Source organism: Antrostomus carolinensis, unplaced genomic scaffold (assembly GCF_000700745.2).
Source record: "Antrostomus carolinensis isolate BGI_N321 unplaced genomic scaffold, ASM70074v2 scaffold46795, whole genome shotgun sequence".
Lineage (NCBI taxonomy): Eukaryota > Metazoa > Chordata > Aves > Caprimulgiformes > Caprimulgidae > Antrostomus > Antrostomus carolinensis.
This window is the reverse complement of record NW_010316648.1, coordinates 37,541-57,070: the sequence shown is the minus strand read 5'-3', so window position 1 is coordinate 57,070 and position 19,530 is coordinate 37,541. Positions and strand designations below refer to the sequence as shown.

The 19,530-nt window shown below is 40.4% G+C and overlaps 1 protein-coding gene across 1 annotated transcript in view; it reads right to left on the bottom strand.

The window, feature by feature from the left end:
- LOC104525236 (Bardet-Biedl syndrome 4 protein) overlaps positions 1-15,940 on the bottom strand; it is a gene marked incomplete at its 3' end in the record, with an annotated part of 30,212 nt that extends 14,272 nt beyond the window's left edge. The window contains 1 exon segment of the mRNA XM_029085051.1: positions 15,781-15,940. Within this exon segment, the coding sequence (XP_028940884.1) occupies positions 15,781-15,940 (160 nt within the window).
- Positions 15,941-19,530: the final 3,590 nt, after the last annotated feature.

The window sequence follows — 19,530 nt, the reverse complement described above, 5'->3', positions numbered from 1 at the left end:
AAGCTCTGTGTTTGCAAGTCAATATTATGACAGAAGTGCAGAAGCAAAGCAAGGCAAGGACCCCTAGGAGCTGGGGCAGTGGACAGGGCGATGCAGCACTCAGTCATCTTCTCCCAGTCCCAGCAGTGAAGCACGACATGGACCCACACCACTGATGGAGACGTAGGCTCAGCTTCCAGCAAGCCAGAGCAGAAGGCTCTGGCTTATTCAATTACTTGAAGCAGTTCACAGTCCTCTCTGCCAGGTGGGTCACAATTAGATATAAGAAAGAAGAAACTCTGCAGCTGGAAGGACTGAATCATGTCGGGAGACGTTATCGGTGTAAAGTGTTATTATCTTCCAGAAAGGCTGAGCTTTAATCATGCAAGGACTGCACCTGTGGCTAGCAGCAAACACATTTCTCAAGCATACCAGGCTCTCCCCCACAATTCACACCAAGTCTAGTTTAACTTAAAAACAACTAGAATTTCTTCTGCTGATGAAGTTGGAAAAGATTTTGTAAAGCCATTCTGGTTTTATTGTTTTTATCACTTACATTCCAGAACATCCAGCCAGATTTATACTAGAGCTGAGATTTAAGTATGCACACCAGCAACTTAAGGTCAAATGCCTCATCAAGAAGGTTCAACTACCCTAAAAACAAATAGAAAAATCACAGTCCAAACACAAAAGTAACTCAAACAAGCTAAGCTTACAGAAATGCACAGATCAGGGATCCAAATGTCCTCAAATTCTGCTTTACTGTGTGATATCCGGACTTCTGTAAGGAAGACATTTTAATATGTGTGTTCCCAGACCAGAGTCATTGATTTCTGATGATTTCATGTTTTCTATTTGTTCTTCTTACAGTGAAACCATGAAGGGAAGAGTTAAGAGGCTGCCTAAATAGTTACAAGTTGATTGGAAAAACACTTTCATAAAGAGTCTGGAGGGCTGCTGTTCTGAAGTCCATTCAGGGGTTATTACCTCATTCATTAACAGATTTGTAATGACTCCCTTGTGTGAGTTATTACGGGTGCCAGGGTTTGATAGAACTTTCTTTTCCGAGAAACACAGCACTTGAGAACGCTAGAAATGCACTGCAGAAAGTGGACAGATTTTTATTACAGTCACAACTAAACTATACTTTGACATTTTGTGCCTACTAATTCAGCTTAAAATTCCAAAATTCTGCATCATTACATACAATGAAAATTTTTTAAACAAGGATTCATCAGAAAACCCGACAGACGTACTCTACCTGGCCTCCAACTATCTGTAGCACACACCTTACTGGGATGTTAAAAAAAATAGAGAGCACTATTAAATGTTAAAATACATAGAAAAACTACCTGGCTGGGGTATGTTGCCAGCTGAGATGCGAAAGACTAAATTATGTTAGATCCTACATGAATATTTTGGGCTAAGCTAAGAGGACACTACATCAGCGAGCAGATGGAAGATCAGTTGTTTAATTCCTGAAGGAAAGAGCTTTTTCACACTTTTAAGACCAGAAGGACATTATACTCCACTCCCACGCTACGGAAACGCCTGCTGAGAATAAGGTTGGGAAGGAAGAAACACTGAACGTCAGAGTGAGCGCTGAGCAAAGTCTCAAGCAGCAGAAGAAAAGGGTAAAACAGGCACCACTGCCTTCTGGGTCCAAGACTGCAAAACCCAGAAGAGTTACCGAAAAAAGCTGGGCTGGAGAGAAAACAGAGAACTCAAAACACACCACGAGACACAGAAGTGAACGGCCTTCACATCTGCCAAGATAAAACAGTTTTGCTTCCTCCAGAGATAACACTGAGCTAAGGATAACTATGTGGAATTGGGAAAACACATGGAGTTTTTATGCTTCTAAAACTCATTTGGAAATAGCAACAAACCTAGTTGAGGAGACATTACCCTCCTTTTTTATTTTATTTTTCGCTAAGATAAGTAAATTGAATAAAGGCAAACAATTCTGCTGTCTTTCAAAAAAGATTACTAGATTAATTCATAGATGTAAATGAATCTTACACCTGAATACAAAGCAAACACAAAGATTCATAAAAGAAAGCTGATAGACTCCCTGAATCTGTTCTAGAAAGAAAATGTGAACAGTTTGATCCCTTCTCTGAAGAAATCCAACACGAACATGATGAACGAAATCTGCTGTGGAACCCACAGAGGCCAGGGAAGATAAGGCAGACAGAGAAATTGTGAAGAAATTCATAAATTTGACACAGGAACATGTCTGATCCCTCAAAAATGGGTTGTGGGAAGTAAAGGATTATTACCAGGCTCTATATTCAGAGGCAGAAAGAAGTAATGCAACTTATTTATACACCTCTCCAGAGCCACAACCAGCTTAATCTGCATTTCTTTTTACACAAAAGTAGTAAGATAACTACTTCTGGTGCATTTATCTCCCTTAGGTTTGCTCCCCGCATCTGCTGATAAGGGCTGTCCCAGTGCAAAAGGTCATTGCATTTTTCTGAAGAAAAGGGAAACACAAGTCCCTGGCTACTGGGGATGCTAACTCCAGAGAAAGGGAATAAAACATCTCCAGAGAAAGGGAATAAAATATCTTCAGAGAAAGGGAATAAAGTATCTTCAGAGAAAGGGAATAAAACATCTCCAGAGAAAGGGAATGAAACATTCTATGCCTTCTGAAAGGACTCTATTCAATCACTGCTGGCCCTAATATCCATGTATTTTTTCCAAGTTTAAGAATTATCTACAGAAGACCTAAAAAAATCCTACACACAGACGATACGTGTCGCTCAGCTCTTGCTGCATCGGCCTGAACAGTGACATATGGCTGGATCTGGCCACGGGGGCTGCTACAAGAGGCAGCAGAACAGAAAGAAGCACTGGTAGAACATCTCGGTCTTCTCAAGTCCAAGGATGAGCAGGAACAGTGAAGGCTCCATATGGCATATAATGATTTGCAATCTCACACTAGTTAGAGCCAGGAACACATACAGTCACAAACGGTCGCTCAGGAGGGGGAAGGCTGTGGAATTTGGCCTCGCTGGGAGGAGTAGAGCACATTGATCAAGTTCCTCAGGCTGTCTACACTGCTATTTTCCACCTTCTTCAATACATGGACCTTCAGAAGTTTCTCATATGTAACTGCTGTGGATTATATGAAGACATGCTTTTCTTTTGTCACCTTTCGCAGAGCCCTCGCACATAATCCAAGCACTGCAGGGACTACAGGTTAGAAAATAGTAATTTATACTGTTCTAGCAGTGGGGGGGGAAAAAGCCATTATTTTTTGTAAATTATTCTGCTCAAGGGTCAGTCCAAGAAAATGCAATTATCCAAAGATGGTATCTACAGTGAAAAAGGTTTCTAACTTACATAATAATCTTTTGGTCTCTCTTTTCTGGGATTACAAAAATCTAGTCTCATTAAGCAACTGTGACAGGGAACGAGGCACCAAATATGTGACTGAACACCTCAGTCGAGAGACATGCTGGTTTCTTTGAAGTGTTTTCATTGAATTCAAGAGGGAATCCATCTGATCCCCCGCTTTCTCAGTGGTCAGTGATTGATTGCACAGCCCACTTCCAGCAACGTGATTTTTCTTTCTGACAGTGTTCCTTTAAGGAAGCCACTGGAGCGGAAACCCCGACAGAATCGGTGTAAGACCATCAGGTTTGTATCTGTGCTGTGCTATCATCACTCTTTGCTTTATCCGTCCTCTTATAGATTTTCCTCAAATGACTGAAAAAAAAAAAAATCAGAGTTATTCCCTTTTGTGTGAACCTTCCTGGGAAATTATTTTGTGCTTGCATCTTCATATTGGGTAACTATAGGTTAGATATGAACTATCAAACAGTGGGGTTTAGATTTAATAAAAGGATTTTGAAATTCCTGTAAAGAGAGGAGGAAAAAAAAAAAGCCCCAGAAGGATCCCATCAAATTTCATGGGGGAAAGGATTGCTAGAGCACCAGCTGTCTTTTTAAAGAACCTGCCTGGTGCAAAGAGACCACTTTTGTTGTGGGCACAGCAAGAGTAAAGTGGATTTCAGCCTAACTACACAACCGTAGCCATCAGGCAGCTTTCCACCTTTTCTCCAGCCTGCAATCTGCCAGCTGCCTGGAGCGCCTTAGCACCCTTCCTGTGAAAAGCACAGATCAATTATGTCCCTCTGAGGTGCAGAAGGAGCTCAAGATCACATCTTAGTCTCATTAGACTAAAAAAAAACAGGTCAGAGCCCAGCTCTTCCTTCACCCCAGTGTAGTGGAAAGAGTCTGAGCCTCAGTTCACTCCCTGTTCCTCCAGCTTTGCAACCCCATCTATGATAAAATCATAAAATCATAGAAGGGTTTGGGTTGGAAGGAACCTTTAAAGCTCATCTAGTCCAGCAAACCTGCAACAAACTGAGCAAGAGCAGCAAGAAGAGCCTGGAATAGAAGCAAAGAAGCAAAAGACTCAAGAAGACACCAAGAACAGACCAAAATCTGTAATAACCTAAGCCACACATAACACACATCACAAGGAGAGGACAGAAAAATCTTCGGAAAAGTAGTTAAATGAAAGTATTTTATTTTTTTAATTCTGCAGTAGCCTCATGAGCCATGGTCTGAATCCATCAGGGTAGGTACCATGTATGTGGGCAAGATTATGCAAATTTGGATCCTGACTCAATCATCCCTTTCCAAAACCTAATTAAAAATTGCATGTTGTAAAACAGCATTCAAGACATAGGTCTTTTCAAAATGAATAAACACGAAGGCAATGACTCAAGTCTCTATTGTAATATTTTGCTATTAAGAGGGCTGCATCAAAAGAAGAATTTGGTGAAGTACATCTGGCTCTGAAGAAACCAAAGCGGGAAGCTTTGCTGCAGCAAAGCCACGAGAGAGCGAGCTTATCATCTCCCACCATCGGGCAAGGCTCGCTCTAATGCACAGAAGCAGGACTGATCTTTTCAATTTGAGATTCATTTCCTATTTTAAAGTAATTCTGGTCACTGGCTTAAGAGCAAACTCGCAAAAACGTAAAGAAATTTCACCTGCTGCTGATGGAGATTGTCCAAATCAGAGAGGCAAGACATGAAAGTCTTTCAGGATCCATCCCTCAACTCCCAGCTCATCCTCCTGGAGACATTTAATGACATTATGTCCAAAATGAAGCTTGGTGCTCTTGCAACCATATTTATTTAAACATTGATAGGGAGGGAAAGGCGAGGATGAAACCAGCTGTGCATATCTCCTTTTTGCCTTGAGCTTCACAAGCTGCCAACGGCAGGAATTACGCTGCCGTTTGTAAAATGGGTGAAAGAGAGTTAATATGTGTCTTCTAAACAAAAATAATATTCAAATAATAAGGCACAAACTCAAATAGCTACAATAAAACAACGTACCACTGCCAGGGAATTGTATTTTCCAAAAGCAGGTATGAATAATGGATAGAAAGCATTTTTAAGCTCTAATATCAAGAGGTTTAGATTTAAAAATAACAGACTGCCTTGATATCAGAGGAACATCCTACAAACTCCCAGCTAGGTTGGTACACAGACAAATTTAACACGAAATCTTCCTTACTCAAAGGCTTCTATTGAGACTGTAGCAATATAAATACATTACAGCTTTGAAAGAAAAGTAGTAAAGGGATATTGGCCTTCCTACGCTCGGATCCACCCTTGGAGTTCGAAAATGGAGACATAATGCATTCAAGGCTCAGTAAAGATGAAAAATAACTCCAAAAATCACCACCCAGAGGTTGTGCATGCTGTATTTCACTCACTGCGTGTGAGTATAGGCATACATATGTCTGTTTGTGTACACAAATACCTGTAAAATGGATACAAACAACAGAAAAAGGAGAGAGCCCTTTGCTGTAGCCATTCTCTCTGTTTAATCCCCGTCCCTTGTTTTTCCTTTTGCAAATTGCTGCTGAAACACCTTTAAATCAAACAATAAACCCGTATGGTTCCTCGTTACTTACAGTCAGCTGGGGTTAATAAAACTCATCATATACAATGCTGGTGCTGGCAAGAAAGCCATAATTCATAGCTGTGATCTTACTATCATGTATTAATAGCTTCACAATACACAGAGAAAACTAGGAGGAGGCTGAAAAACAGCAGCAGGTTTCCACAAAAAAGCACCATTTCTGACTCTACACCTCCCCCTGCAGGAATATTAGCCAAAGCTATATAAAGAAATTGTATCTTAAAACTGACTTACACACTAGGAAGGAAAAAAAAAAAAGGGCATTTTCTGTTGTTAATTTACACTACGTAAATCTTACAGAGTTTCTAGCTCAGTCTTCAGTGGTTTTTCTGATTTAAGACATTTAAAGTTCTGATCTACTCCAAATAAACATGTTTTTATTTACCAAATATCCACACTGATTATTCCATATATCTTCTAGTTTGTGCCGCTCAGGTTTAACCTTAAATGGGAAGATCTGTAAATAAATACACACTTTCCTGGACTTCCCAGTGCCACAGCAAGGTTCCCAGCACCATAACCATTCTGGTTACTGGGAAATCTCCATTTAGCAGTATGAGGCTGGCGAGACACCACTCTGCAGTCCTGAATCCATTTGATGAGAGAGGGGAGAAATACATACATTAACACAAGTCCATTAGCTCGATCATTAGTACACAAAAAATTTGATCCAAGCCTAACATTGCTTGATTGAAGTCTAAAACTGGATTGGAACTAATAACACTGGGGTGAAATTTAGCAACAATTGAGTACAAAAAGGAATTTGAAAAAGTATCACCTTTATTTACTTAAAAAAAAAATCAAACCTGAAAGTCTGCTTCCTCTGCAGGAGTCAATTTTGACCACCAGCAGTGACTGCTGAGCAGAGACGCACTCTGAACAGAGGAAAAACAAGGATCTGAAAGAACTTTTACCATTTTTGTTTTTAAACACAAGCTAATCTAGAAAAAAACAGGCTGATTTGCACAACAGTTCTCAAATCCCTGAGGATACAGACTCTACACTTGGAGATATTCAAGGATCTAACCCCTGGTATAGCACCCCAACTGTTATCTTCTCCATTTAAACCATTTTTTTTTCCTGCTTGATGCCTTGTCTCCAATATCCTGGTAGGCAAGGAGACCAAGCTCCCTCCGAGTTTCTATTTGCCAAAGCTGTTCCTAAATAAAGGAGGTAGAGTACACCATCATGGAGGGCTTCTGAATAAAACAGCTTAGAAATAGCACGGGAGGTCTGAGAGATTAAGCGGTGACTGCTCACCATCTCCTCCCATGGCAAAGCAAGGATGGAAGTTGTTTCCCCCACAAACGAAGCAACGCTGGCTGCAGGCATCCCAAAATAATCCACGTAACCAGCTTCTCGGTAATTCCAATATCAGGAGCACGGGAGTTCTGGGATTTCCAAACTAATCCTTCCTTTGGCTTAAATTCTTACACTTACATCTTTTTCTGTCTAAAGTATTTTACAGGGAAATTGAAACTAAAATCATTATGAGGCATTTGTAAGAAAAAGCTTTCCTCTTAAAAAGCAAAATAAAATTACAACAGGGAGAGCACCACAGTCCAGCCCTGACAGTCCTTGAAACTTCCCACTTGAGAGGGAGTAACACCTAGAACATGTCCTCATGTCATCCACTACCAAAGAAGAATATTTCATAGCTTCTCTTGCAAACGGTTCAACGTTTCCTACTACGAGACCCTATTTTTTGAATGCATAAAATTTTGCAGACTTGTTGCCTCAGGATGAAGTTTTCCAGGTCGGGTGTCTGTCCCAGGATGAAAACTTGCCTGTCTAGCCTTCGCTCTTCCCTGCTGCACGTGTGTCTTAACAATAGAGTCTTTAATTACAAGAGCACACCTACAATGACAAGAACACACCAGGATTTTCACCAGGTGCCCTGCCTCATCCTCATGAAGATAAATAAACCAGTGAATCAAGGTCAGACAGTGAATGAAGTTGTTAAGAAATATGAATCAGGCAGTGAATAAATCACAGGACTTCTGCAGTGTCTGTTACGCAGCTTAAAATGTCTGCAGCAAAGAGGGCAGACCCTGGAAGGCGCGAACGAACAGTCTCAGCATCAGGGAATTTAATGTACGGGATGTGATAGCTGCAGACAAACACAACAACTGGCTATACACTGAATAACAGAGATATCTTTTATTTCAAAAGCCCTCAGTGAGCTGTCTCTTTTTCAGCGAGTCCCATCATCCCTGTGCAATGGATGATGTTGCAGAGCTGGGCTGAAGTCAATGTATAATTACGTCACTAAAGACTCAAAGGCTCAAATTCAAGTTGGACAGACAACGTTAATTGTGACGTTCCTGAGTGGGATGCAACTCCCTTAAGTGTCTGAAAATTAAGACATCTGAGTTACTTACCTTGAGCTGTCTTTATGGTAGAGGAACACACATCCTTGAGGAGCAACTCATCCAGTGCATCCCGAGATAGGTGGCTGGGATGGCATCAGATGCTCTTTCCACTGACTAAATATGCATCAGAAGTGATCTTCTCAGCATTGCTCTACATCAGAGATACCTCAATTCAAAAAAATTAATCCCAATATTCCTAAATCTGTTACTCACTATTTTTATAAAATTAGTTTTACATTCACAATAGGAGATGTCTTTTAATCCATAAGCAGCACGCCAACAGATAAAGATGAAGCTGAATGCTTTAAAATACATTTTAATTTTAAAATACGTTGCCTAGCTCCAAGGACTTTCAAAGGAACTTCAAAAAATAAATGTACTTATTTAAATAAAACATCAATTTTATAAATAAAATTAAAATAATGTGTTGCAATCGTACAGTTAGATCCTCTAAAGCTGAGCTATCAAACTTCGCTCTCCTCCTGGTCCTAATCTAGTGTAATATATATTTTTGATTATCAAAAACCACTCAGATTATACTTGGTTTCTACAAGAGGTGGCACTTTTATGGCACTTTTCATTGCCTAATTAGGTTTGCAACAGGATTAAGAAGCGGATACAGATTTTCCTCTTTACAGAGAGGAAACAAAGCAGGTTGACAACTACCAAAAGCCAGAACTGAAACTATGAATCTTCTAATTTAAAAATTAGCACTAAAATTTTACAGTGATACCAGTCTTGACAGAAAAACACATGTGCTATGCTGTCTGCAAAGGATTCCCTCTCCTCTAATCATAGATATTAATGTACACACACAAGAGGGCAGAGCTGTGCTAGCACATTCAAACTGAAATAGTCCCAGTTCTTTGTGGTGCAGGGATTATTGGGCTGTTATTTTGAGGGGAAGAGGATGACGTGAAGTATATTATACAATTTAATTACCCAAAAATGGGAATTCTTTTTTTTTTTTTTTTTAATCTCACTATTCAAAACTAACGGCTGTATCAGATCCTGACCAAAATACGCACAGGACTACTACCCACTTATAGCAGAGAAATGAAAATATCAGATTATCTTAGATTAAACCATGTAATTACCAACTAATCTATGTTATTTAGAAACTATTTTCTTCCCACAAGGTTGTAGGTTCAAATGGACTAAAAAATCTGGCTTGCACATGGCCAAATGGAAAGGAATTGGTACATACAGATACTGAGAACTTCATTTGTTCCCCCACAACCACGACATTTCCGCTAATGTCTTTTCTTTTTGACACATTTAAAAGCATTAATTAATTTAACTCAAGGGGGTTGTGTTTTTATCTAGGTTTCTCAGGCAGCTTCATTCTTCTGAGTTCAAAGGCAGCTTTGAAGCAGGCTCAAAGAATGGATTTATATTGATTTCAGGAAATATATCAGGAATTCAGAAATTATCAGCTCTGCAGCGCACAGAATCGATTCCTTGGGGTACTAAAAAGTTCCTGCTCTTCAGAGTGCTCAAGCCATTCAAATACTTGCAGGATCTCTTAAAATACCTGTAGGAGCAGGAGGGATCCCCATCGATTCATCCACAGGAGCTGCCTGGAGATAGTGAGAGATGCATTTTTGCAGGATAGACCATCAGAAGCCACTAATCTCCTGCTGCATAATGTGAGAGTTATTTATTACCTAGCAGTCCCATTTTGAGATTGTTTATCGTCATGAGCGCTTCCTAACCAGAGTCAATACCAGCTAAAGTCAGCTTTACTGCTCATCAAATCAGCACATGCAATTACTTTTTATTAGAACTTGCTGGTTTCAAGGATGAACACCCACATGAAAAGGATGGCACTATCTGGATTTGAGGTACATATTGACATGGGATTTAGCTGGACAGAAAAAAAAAAACCACACGCCACTTGAGAATATTTTAAAATTCAATTAAACAAAAGAAACTTCCCTGGTAAGAGGCAAAATATTGTATCGTCATCATCAATTCAAACCCCAGGTTTTCTGTGTGGTAAAAGTGTGGTAACTCGGAGCCACAAAGAACTCCCTCATTACCGCGGAGCTTAAGAGCAGGATACAACCACAGCCTTAAAACACACATTTACATTACACACTTCTCTATTTCTATTACCTAATTTATCTGCAGTAGTCAAATCGAACTTTGCTATTACAAAGGGACACCAAGCACTTGCGTGTTTATCACTGATAAACCTACTTCATCAGCTGTTTTAATCTCGGGTCAGTAACTTACCTTGTCTCTGAAATGGAGAATGTAATAAAATGTCATAAAAGCAGAGAGAACTTCATTTCTTCCTTTTCAACGACTCGCCATGGCCTTACCAGAAATTTTTGCTACTTATGCTCATAATCATGCAAGACAAGTGGAACTCGCCTTAAAAAATAGTAAAATGAAAACTCACAAGCTCTGAAACATCCTGACACTTGGTTTATTTTACAGAAGTGCTCTGATTTGAAGTGTTGAGCATGTTAAAATGCCCAACAGGCAGACCTGACCACAGGGTATGCTGACATTTCTCCCTATAAAATTTCTCCGATACATCTTGCCCGCACCCTTCAGTACCATCGTTAGGGGCATTCAAGAAGTACCTTGCAATATACGCATTTATAAAATATTCTTCATTTAGTGCATCTAAATCTTTTGTTAACTGAAAGCCTGCAGCATCTAAATACTGTCGTTGAATATTAGACCAAATTTGTGGTTGATAAATGGAAAGAAACGCAAGTCGAAGTGTGTTGCCAAAGGTCACAGCTAATCCACGACAGAATTCCTTGCTTTAAACCCTAGAAAAAACATACTTACAAAGCACTCAAAAAAATATTCCAACACCCAGGACCGGGGAGAACACTTAATCCCTGCTAATCCTTTTACAATTCACAAGGGGAAGATATTCACTTTGAAAATTATCTACCTGACCCTTCCTTGAGTAAACATAGAGATGGTTGGTAACAATTCAGAATTCTCCTTCTTCACAGTCTAATGGATTTCTAGTCCAAGTTCTTCCTAGTGACTCAAGTGAAATCTATTTTATTTTGCTTCAATGTATTTATTTTCGCATATCTATTTCTAGGATTCTATCCCGTTATTAAAAAGCCATTTTCTGTATCTCAGAAAATCTGTGGTCTAATATTTGTGTAGAAATCCAAATGCATTTAAAATTGTTCCATTAGCCTCTGAACCATTATTAGACTAACATGAGCCCAGAACTTTGTTTCTAAATATTTTTTTTCCCATGATAAAAGGAAATAAATTCAAGGTATGCTCCATAAAAATCAACAATACGAGCTGGTAGAAAGGTTTCTCTGCTACAGGACTATCAGTTACTATAAAATGACTTGACTGGCCTGTGTGGCAAAAGGAAAGTGGGAAAAATGGGAGGCAGCCTATTTCAATTCAAAACCAGTAAAGCATTTCGGAAAAATATCTGATTAATTTAAAATGCAGTAGGGAGATTAAAACCCCATCTCAGCAGGCTGATATTAACTCCACATCCCTTCAAGGAACAGAGCTCCCTTTCTTCTACCATCAATTGCTTGGGGACAAAATATCAAGATGAGGAGAGTTATGGATCTTGATGTAGCAACAAAGGGAATTGATTTTCAGAGCAGCTCTCCCCACGGGGGGTAAAGGACAAAATAATGAATGGTTTTAGCTACTAATGTGTCAGCTGCTGAATAATGGTTGTCACCAAGCGCAGTTACGAGATACTCCGAGGGGTTTGCCTTCTGCCAGTCCCTTTAATTTAGATTGCTAGATGTAGAGATTTCTAACCTGATTGCTGCCTACAATGTCTTTCCCCCTCACCACCACAACCTGCTCCAGACCCTTTAGACGCTTGTTGAGTGCTTGTCATCTTCCCTTTGGGCTCATCTACCTGCAAGTTAGGCTCTCTTAAATCCCAACCTTTGGGCTTACCTAAAAGCCACGTGATGGATCAGCCCTGACAGCAGCTAATTCAAGAGCAAATTCCGCCTCTTAATTTGAAGTTATTCTTGTTTAAGAGCCATAAAACCAGGTTGTTAAACACTGGTTCTAGGCTTTCGTTTTGTTTTTTTTTGTCTCACAGACAGGATGAAAGGAGAATTCACAGGAAGAAAGCAATGTAACAGCAAGGGGGAACCACACGGTTAAACAGTATCCCATCTGCATCACAGGTCACACTGAAAACGCAGTCTTCTGGTCTTCCTTCTGGTTAAGCAACATAATTTATTGCAAATCTGAGATCACATTCTCAGAAACATACATTTAATACCTCTTTCCTACCCAGTACACACACAGGCTAGCTGTTAAAAGTCTGAATCCAGGCACTGTGACAATTAAAGTTAGGAGCTCAGCAATGACTTGGTCATACTCTACTCCATCTGTGCACAACAACTTTATTTAGTTATTGCAATATATGCTCTATTTGGGCACAAATTTTATCCATACCAAACTGTTTATAGGAGACTATAATATACCATATGGTCTCTGTTTTTTCACAGACCTGTTTGCACTGATGTTGGTTTCAGTCTCTCTTGCATCCTATTTGAAAAAACAATGCAAACAAAAAAAAAAAAGGCAAATTGCTGCAACAGAGTTAGCATTCAGTGTTTAAAAATGTCATGGTAAAATAAGTTTAGCAGCACTCTTCTATTCAAACAGAACTGATGTCCATTTGCCTGGCTCCTTAAAGTTGACTACAATTCTCCTCAGCCAAACTAAAATAGGAAAATAAGATGAGAGCCTTCATTAAGATCATCTAGAAAAATCTTATTAAAAAAAAACAAATATGCAATGGGAAAAAGATACTATTCTTTCAAACTCCACAAAAGCATATAGAACATCACCTTCCTTCTCTCCCCTCCTCTCGATGCCCCCAGCATCACACCCACACACAAAGGATGCTGTTATATCATTCCCCATTACAAATCTTTTTGCTGCCCTCATTTCCTAGAGATTAACAATCGGGCAGCTCAAATCAGCTTTTGCCCACTGCACTCAAGGCAACACAGTCAAATGTTAAAAGGCAAAGCACAAAGGCTTCCAAGGCATTTAATTTCTGAACTACCTGAGGCGTGCCAGGTACTGGAGACGCCTCAATTCACCTTAAAAGACACAAAACAATTACAAAAGTCACAGGCTAGATTTTTTTTTTTCCTTCATTATAGTTAATTTTGAGTCATATCAGTATAAAAGTGAGATCCAGAGTCATGAATAACTAGATTTCATTTATTACTTTCTCCCCCCTGGCACGCAGCTGTGCAAACACCAATGCCAAAGGAAGGAGGTGGAAGGAACATCGGCTGGAGATGGAGACAGACCGATTCTTTCACATGGCCTTTACCCAGCCTTGGACTTGCAACCTTAAAACCCAAAGGAGCATTGGTGGCCCTTTTTAAAGAAGCATCCAGCTCTGTTGCAGGGCTGTTAATGCAAAATGCTGAGTAGGAGAGAAAACTCCTCCTCAGCAGGCACGAACAAGTAGCTCTTTATCAAACAGCAGGCGGGATCCACAAAAGCCACCCCATTAGGAAAGCTGCGACTGCCACAGTTCATTCTCCCAAACGATCGATATGAAACTGCGCACACTTAAAAGCAGGAAGGCACTTGACGGAGAGCTTAACAAGCAAGCTGACAGAGGCATGAGAGCTTCTATCCAGCACATCTCCACCGCTTGTTTGTAAGGCTGATGGCCCCATCTTTCTTTTTCAGCTATTCCGTTCGCTCATGAATTATGCAGAGTTGATTTAATAGACCTCAATCTGCCAGGAAAGAGCACCGGAGTGATAGTCCATCTCTTGCCAAACACCATCAGCCTGATCCCTCTACAAATGTTTTATTTAGAGAACTGCAAACATACGCTGTCCTGTAAAAACAGCACAAATATTATAAATGGGACATGCATGACGAGGAAGAACAAGGTGGGGGTTACCACGGACGAGGAGATCAGTCTCGTAATCTTTATAGAAAAGGATGGAAACAAACCATCTCGTTAAGGAAAGAATCAGTGTCTCCATGGAAGCAAAACTCTAAAAGAGTTAGCAGTCAAGATAAAAGTAAATTTTGGGTTTATTTTCACCTGCATACAGGTCTGAAGCAGTAGCAATCATTTCCTGCCAGCTCTGGGCAACATACAAAAGAAGCTCAGACTTGTGCAAGCCAACAGCCGTAGGTCTACTGGAACCTCAAGCGCTGTCTCCAGGACGGCCATATTCTGCTCAAGTGCTGGAATTCTACTGCCAGGAATAGGAACTATGTGAAGTTAGCCTGACCTCCCCAAAACAAAAGCAAAGGGGCTTTTCCAGTTTCCCAGGGCCTACATCGGAGATGAAGAACTTCACCGTTAGGCAGAAACTATGCTGCAGCACCCGGTTGCCAAACAAGCTCCTTTTTGATGCCAGCGTTACCACCAAGGCAGTCTGCATCACAAGGAATTTAGAAATACGGAAGGTTTCCTCCCAAAGTGTACTCTGACATCACACATTCAGGGTAGATAAAGGCCAAGGTACAGCGCTCCCCAACTGCGGGTCCCTGAATTAAAAGGCAAGGGAAAAGGAGGACTGCTTCTGACTGACACCACAAGTACAATGGGGTTCTAGCAACACTGCAGAGTTCACTCTTAATTACAGTCTGAATTGATGGGGCCCTCTGGACACTTGAGAAAGGAAAATTCACCAAAAAAACCCCCCAAACCTCACCTTAGACAGGTGCAAGAGTCACTACAGTGAACAGATCTGTACTAGGAATGTGAGCACAGCTCAGCAATGCAGAGAAGGAAACGCTCATCACGTGTGCTGGAACAAGTCACATCACGAGAGCAAGGAAAGAGGGGAAAGGAGAGGCTGCAACACCAAACTGTGCTGCAGGATTTACCAGACACCTTACAGAACATCAGGTTTTAGTCAAGCCAGTAACTGAAATCATTCCTGTTCCAGTTCAGATTCACTCAAGATTTCAAAACAACAACTTGGAACTAAGTTAATTAACTCTCATTTGCAGTATGAGAAAAAAAAAATCCAAATCTAAACAAACTATAACTGAAATCAGTTATAATCTCACTTGCACATCTCTTTTTCTTCAAAACTTAGAAAATGTAAGATGAAAAATCAACATTTTTTCCCAAGTTCATTTCTACAGCAAGACATTATTCTGCAGAACTGAAAATTAACAAACTGCTCTTATTAATTAAGAAGATAAACAAGTATCAAACTCACCAGCAGCCCAACAAGTATATACACAATAAAATCAACGGTCTCTTTGATTATAAGCAAAAATAATACAGGCACTAGGTGCAATAAGTCAGTCAGCAATAGTATTGAGCTAGTGAACATACAGACCCTAAAAAAAATACTTCTACGCAGCAGCTTACAGTCTAGATAGCCTCATCCTTTCCCAGTGGACATTTATTTCTTACTAAACAGCTGCATGCACTATAAAGAAATCTTAAAATCAAGCAGTGTAAGACACACAATCATATCTTCAAACAAACCTTTTTTAGGACGGCGTTTTGCAGGTCCTGTAGCCGCTGGCAATGAAGAAAGCTGAAAAGGTAAAAAAGAGGAGCCTTAAATACACTAGGTAAGGTTTCTTGAAGATCTATTCTACAAAATAATCAGAAAGGACAACTGGAAAGTCACAAAAGAGGGCATAAAAATAGCATCATTGCTGCTAGAAACTCTGCCCTGCCAAGTGCTGCCCTCCCCTAGCCAGAGCCAGAGAGAGATTTCTGTTTGCCGTGTATATTAAATCAACTCACATTTTACAGCATATTCCTGTTCCATAGGCTCGCTACCATTTATTAGGATTCTAGAAAGTGATCATTACCTTGTAAAAACAAAAAAAACTCAAGCACTTAAGATGCTAATTACAGATCACACAGGAAAATAGCAAAAACATCTATTCTAAAACATTTATAAGGTTAATTAGAACAAAGTCATTCCTGGGGAACGTCCCATCCCAGGGACAATATGGCAGGCAACAAACCTCAACCTGCAAATATTGGCCAGAGTTCACAGACAAGCAGGTAGCCAGTCCATGGAAAACAAAGGCATTTTATACTTTTTTCTTACTTTGCAACAAAAATCAAGCCTTCAGAGAAGAGGAACATGATTGCACAGGGAAGCATTTTCATTTTTGACTTCCAGTTTCTTGGAGAAAAGACATTCCCCACTCCTCCAAACACAAAACATTTATTTTTGATTTTATAGACCTGTATCACCTCCCCTCTCTTTAATAAATAATTTTTTTAAGTGGAGATTCAGTCTACACTTACACCTTGTAAACTTTTGTTAATGTTTTATCATTCTACTCTTTTTTTTTTTTTCTTGGAGGTGGGGAGGCCCAAAACCACCTACAGTATCCAAGATGTGGAAATAACCCAGATGTATACAGGAAAGGCTTTTACCAGCTTTTTTTCTTAATAATTTCTAAGATTTTATTCACTTTTCTGATTCTTGTTGTGTCCTGGCTTTGCTCAGGACATCTTGTAAAAAGCTGAGTCAATATTTTCATAGAATTACCCAACTCCAATAACTCGTTCCTAAGCAGCAACAACCAGCACAAAGCTCTTCATTTTTTAAATACATATTTGCATTTTTTTTTAATCCGTACACATCATTCCAATTCTAAGTCTTGTCATTCAGCACAAGACTTCTCTGTAGTTTCTTGTATTTCCTCCTCACCTGAATAATTCTCTATCGATCTTTTTATCCAGATAATTTCTAGATGTATCGAACAACACCACAGGCCTGATACAGATTCCTTCAAGAGCTTCGTTACACTCACACACACACACAAAAAAGAGTATTTACTCCTTCTTTCTGCTCCTCACCTTTAAACCTTATATTTATCCCTGTAAGGATTTTTTTTTTTTTTTGCCTTATTCCAAGCCCATTTATTTTCCTTAGGAACATTTAGATTATAAGAAATCAAGTTGAACAATACAGCAGGGGGAACGAGGGAAATTTTACCGATCATGAGGGAAAAGCACCGAATAAACGCGGCCAAGTGAGCTGTGATGACCGTAGAGAAAGATGTTTCACTAAATTAGCTCAATAAAAATCAGAAAAAGGTTACATTTTCACTGTGTTTTTAACACGAAGTGTACCAAGATTACAAATTCGCTGTTATAGGCACCTCCCTCCGCCGCCCCGGCCTCCCCTCAGCCCTCAGCCCTCAGCCCTCAGCCCCGCTGCAGCCCCTCCCCAGGCACTCCCGGCTCGCTGGGCGGGAAAAGGGACGGCGGTTCCTCACCGCTGCTGCCTGAGGCTCCGCCATGTTGCCGGCGGCGGGAAGGAGCAGCCCGTTACCATGGTTACCGTCCGACCGACGGAAGCACTTCCGGGTTACGATAGAGAAACCCGTCGCTAAGCCTGACGGGAAGGTGGCGGTGGGAGGACCTCGGTTCTTTGCCGTCTTCGGAGAAAAACCCCGGCGAAAAACAGCAAATTATATAAAATAAAGTAATAAAAATTAAGTTTATGAGTAAGAGTTGATTCGGTGTAAGATGGAAGGAGGCAGTGAGTGAGGAGGGATGCCGCGGCCGAGGGCACTGAGACCCCTCGCAGCTGCAGCCCCTCACCAGGCGGGACCAGGGTTATTTTCTCCTTTGCGTTTTCCACACAGGAGGTTCTCCAAGCCGGTTTTAGCCGGGACGGTGTCCTCACAGACATGTAATTGCTGTGGGAGCACCTGAAAGTTAGATGAGAGGAAGAGCAGCAGGTGACTCCCACAAAACAAGGTTTTAATCATCATTATCTTAAGGTTTCTCATCAGCCATCAGGATTCAGATGATAGAGGCCAGGTTTCCTTCAGGTTGGATATACTCTAGGGGAGAAAAAGCCAACACCCTGTCGAGTCTGTGCTTCCACTCGCTCAGATCTCCGTGTGTTGCTTTGTGTTTTGTCTTTGGAATAAAAAGATCCTTGGGAGACCTTTTAGTTCAGCATCTGGGCTATATTAAATAGGAAAATGATAAATGTGGAGAGGAGGGGGTATGCTATTACTTCCTCCTATTCTCTTACAAACTATATAGTTTAGACATCTCTTTTTACAGAGAGGTCTGGTTTTGATTTTGGGGGTTTTGTTTTTCTACTGCAGAAATCTCACAGTGAAGAAATACTTTTTTCCAATGTTTAGGTGAGCGCTGCAACTTTCTTTCTATTGCAGAAATCTCAGGGTAAAGGAATATTTGTTTTCACACATGTTCAGGTGAGCACTGCGAGGTTTCCCGTCTCACAACAGCAATTTTGAAACAGTTAAAAGAATTGCTCAGCTGTTTTCCTGGTAAATTCTTCTCTACAATTTTAAATTAAAAGCATTTTAATACAGGGCTGGAGAATTTTGGTGAGGCAAGGGGAAGCCTAAGTAGCCCCCCCTTGCAGGTAGAGACTGACAAAAGGCAGCCCTGCTCCATCCCACCCCTCACGAGCCATGGCAGGAAAACCACAAGGAAAGCATCTGCAGTGCAGATATTCTCATGTGTAACTCCCAGGGGGAAATAATCCATTTTTATAATGGATTATACTTACAATTTTTTAATATTTATAATAATCCAAAGTAGAAAGCAGGTACAAGGGGACAAAACTGCAGCACTAGAAGTGTCAATATTCATCAACGAGGAAGGTGAAACAACCCAGGTGCCAGCTGCAAAAAGCACAGCACATGACAGAGCTGCCTTTTTTAATGTGCCCCTTTGCAGATTTATTCCCCCTTGGAGCTTGCAAATTGGCAGAAAACTTTTGAGGACACTAGCCTGGCGAAAAATACCACAGAAGGAATTCCTATACAGGAGTAAATTTAATAAAACCACCACCAATTGTTTACTTTAACATAGCTCTTGTTACAGAAATCATAAAAATGGACTCAGTAGCTAACTCATTAGTTCTTTCCCCTTTTCATTGAAAAATACCCCACTGATTTCAACTTCTGCTGCACTAGATGGAGTGTTAAATATTTGCCAGGACAGTACGCCTAGAAATTGAGCCCAAAACAAACACAAAGACAATTCCATCATCTTTTCCTTTTCAATGTTATGACTCGTTATAATGTAAGTGAAACTTAGACAGCAAGGAACGGTCCATTTGACAGATGAAATGGGAAGGGTGAGGAGATCCACAGCCAACATCTTTCTTTTTTGAGAAGTGGTGCAAAATACCCCTCCTTTTCCTGCCTCAGAATTAAAAATAAATCTCCAAACACACACACCTTCACCCCCCCCACCCCCCCCCCCAGGCCCCCC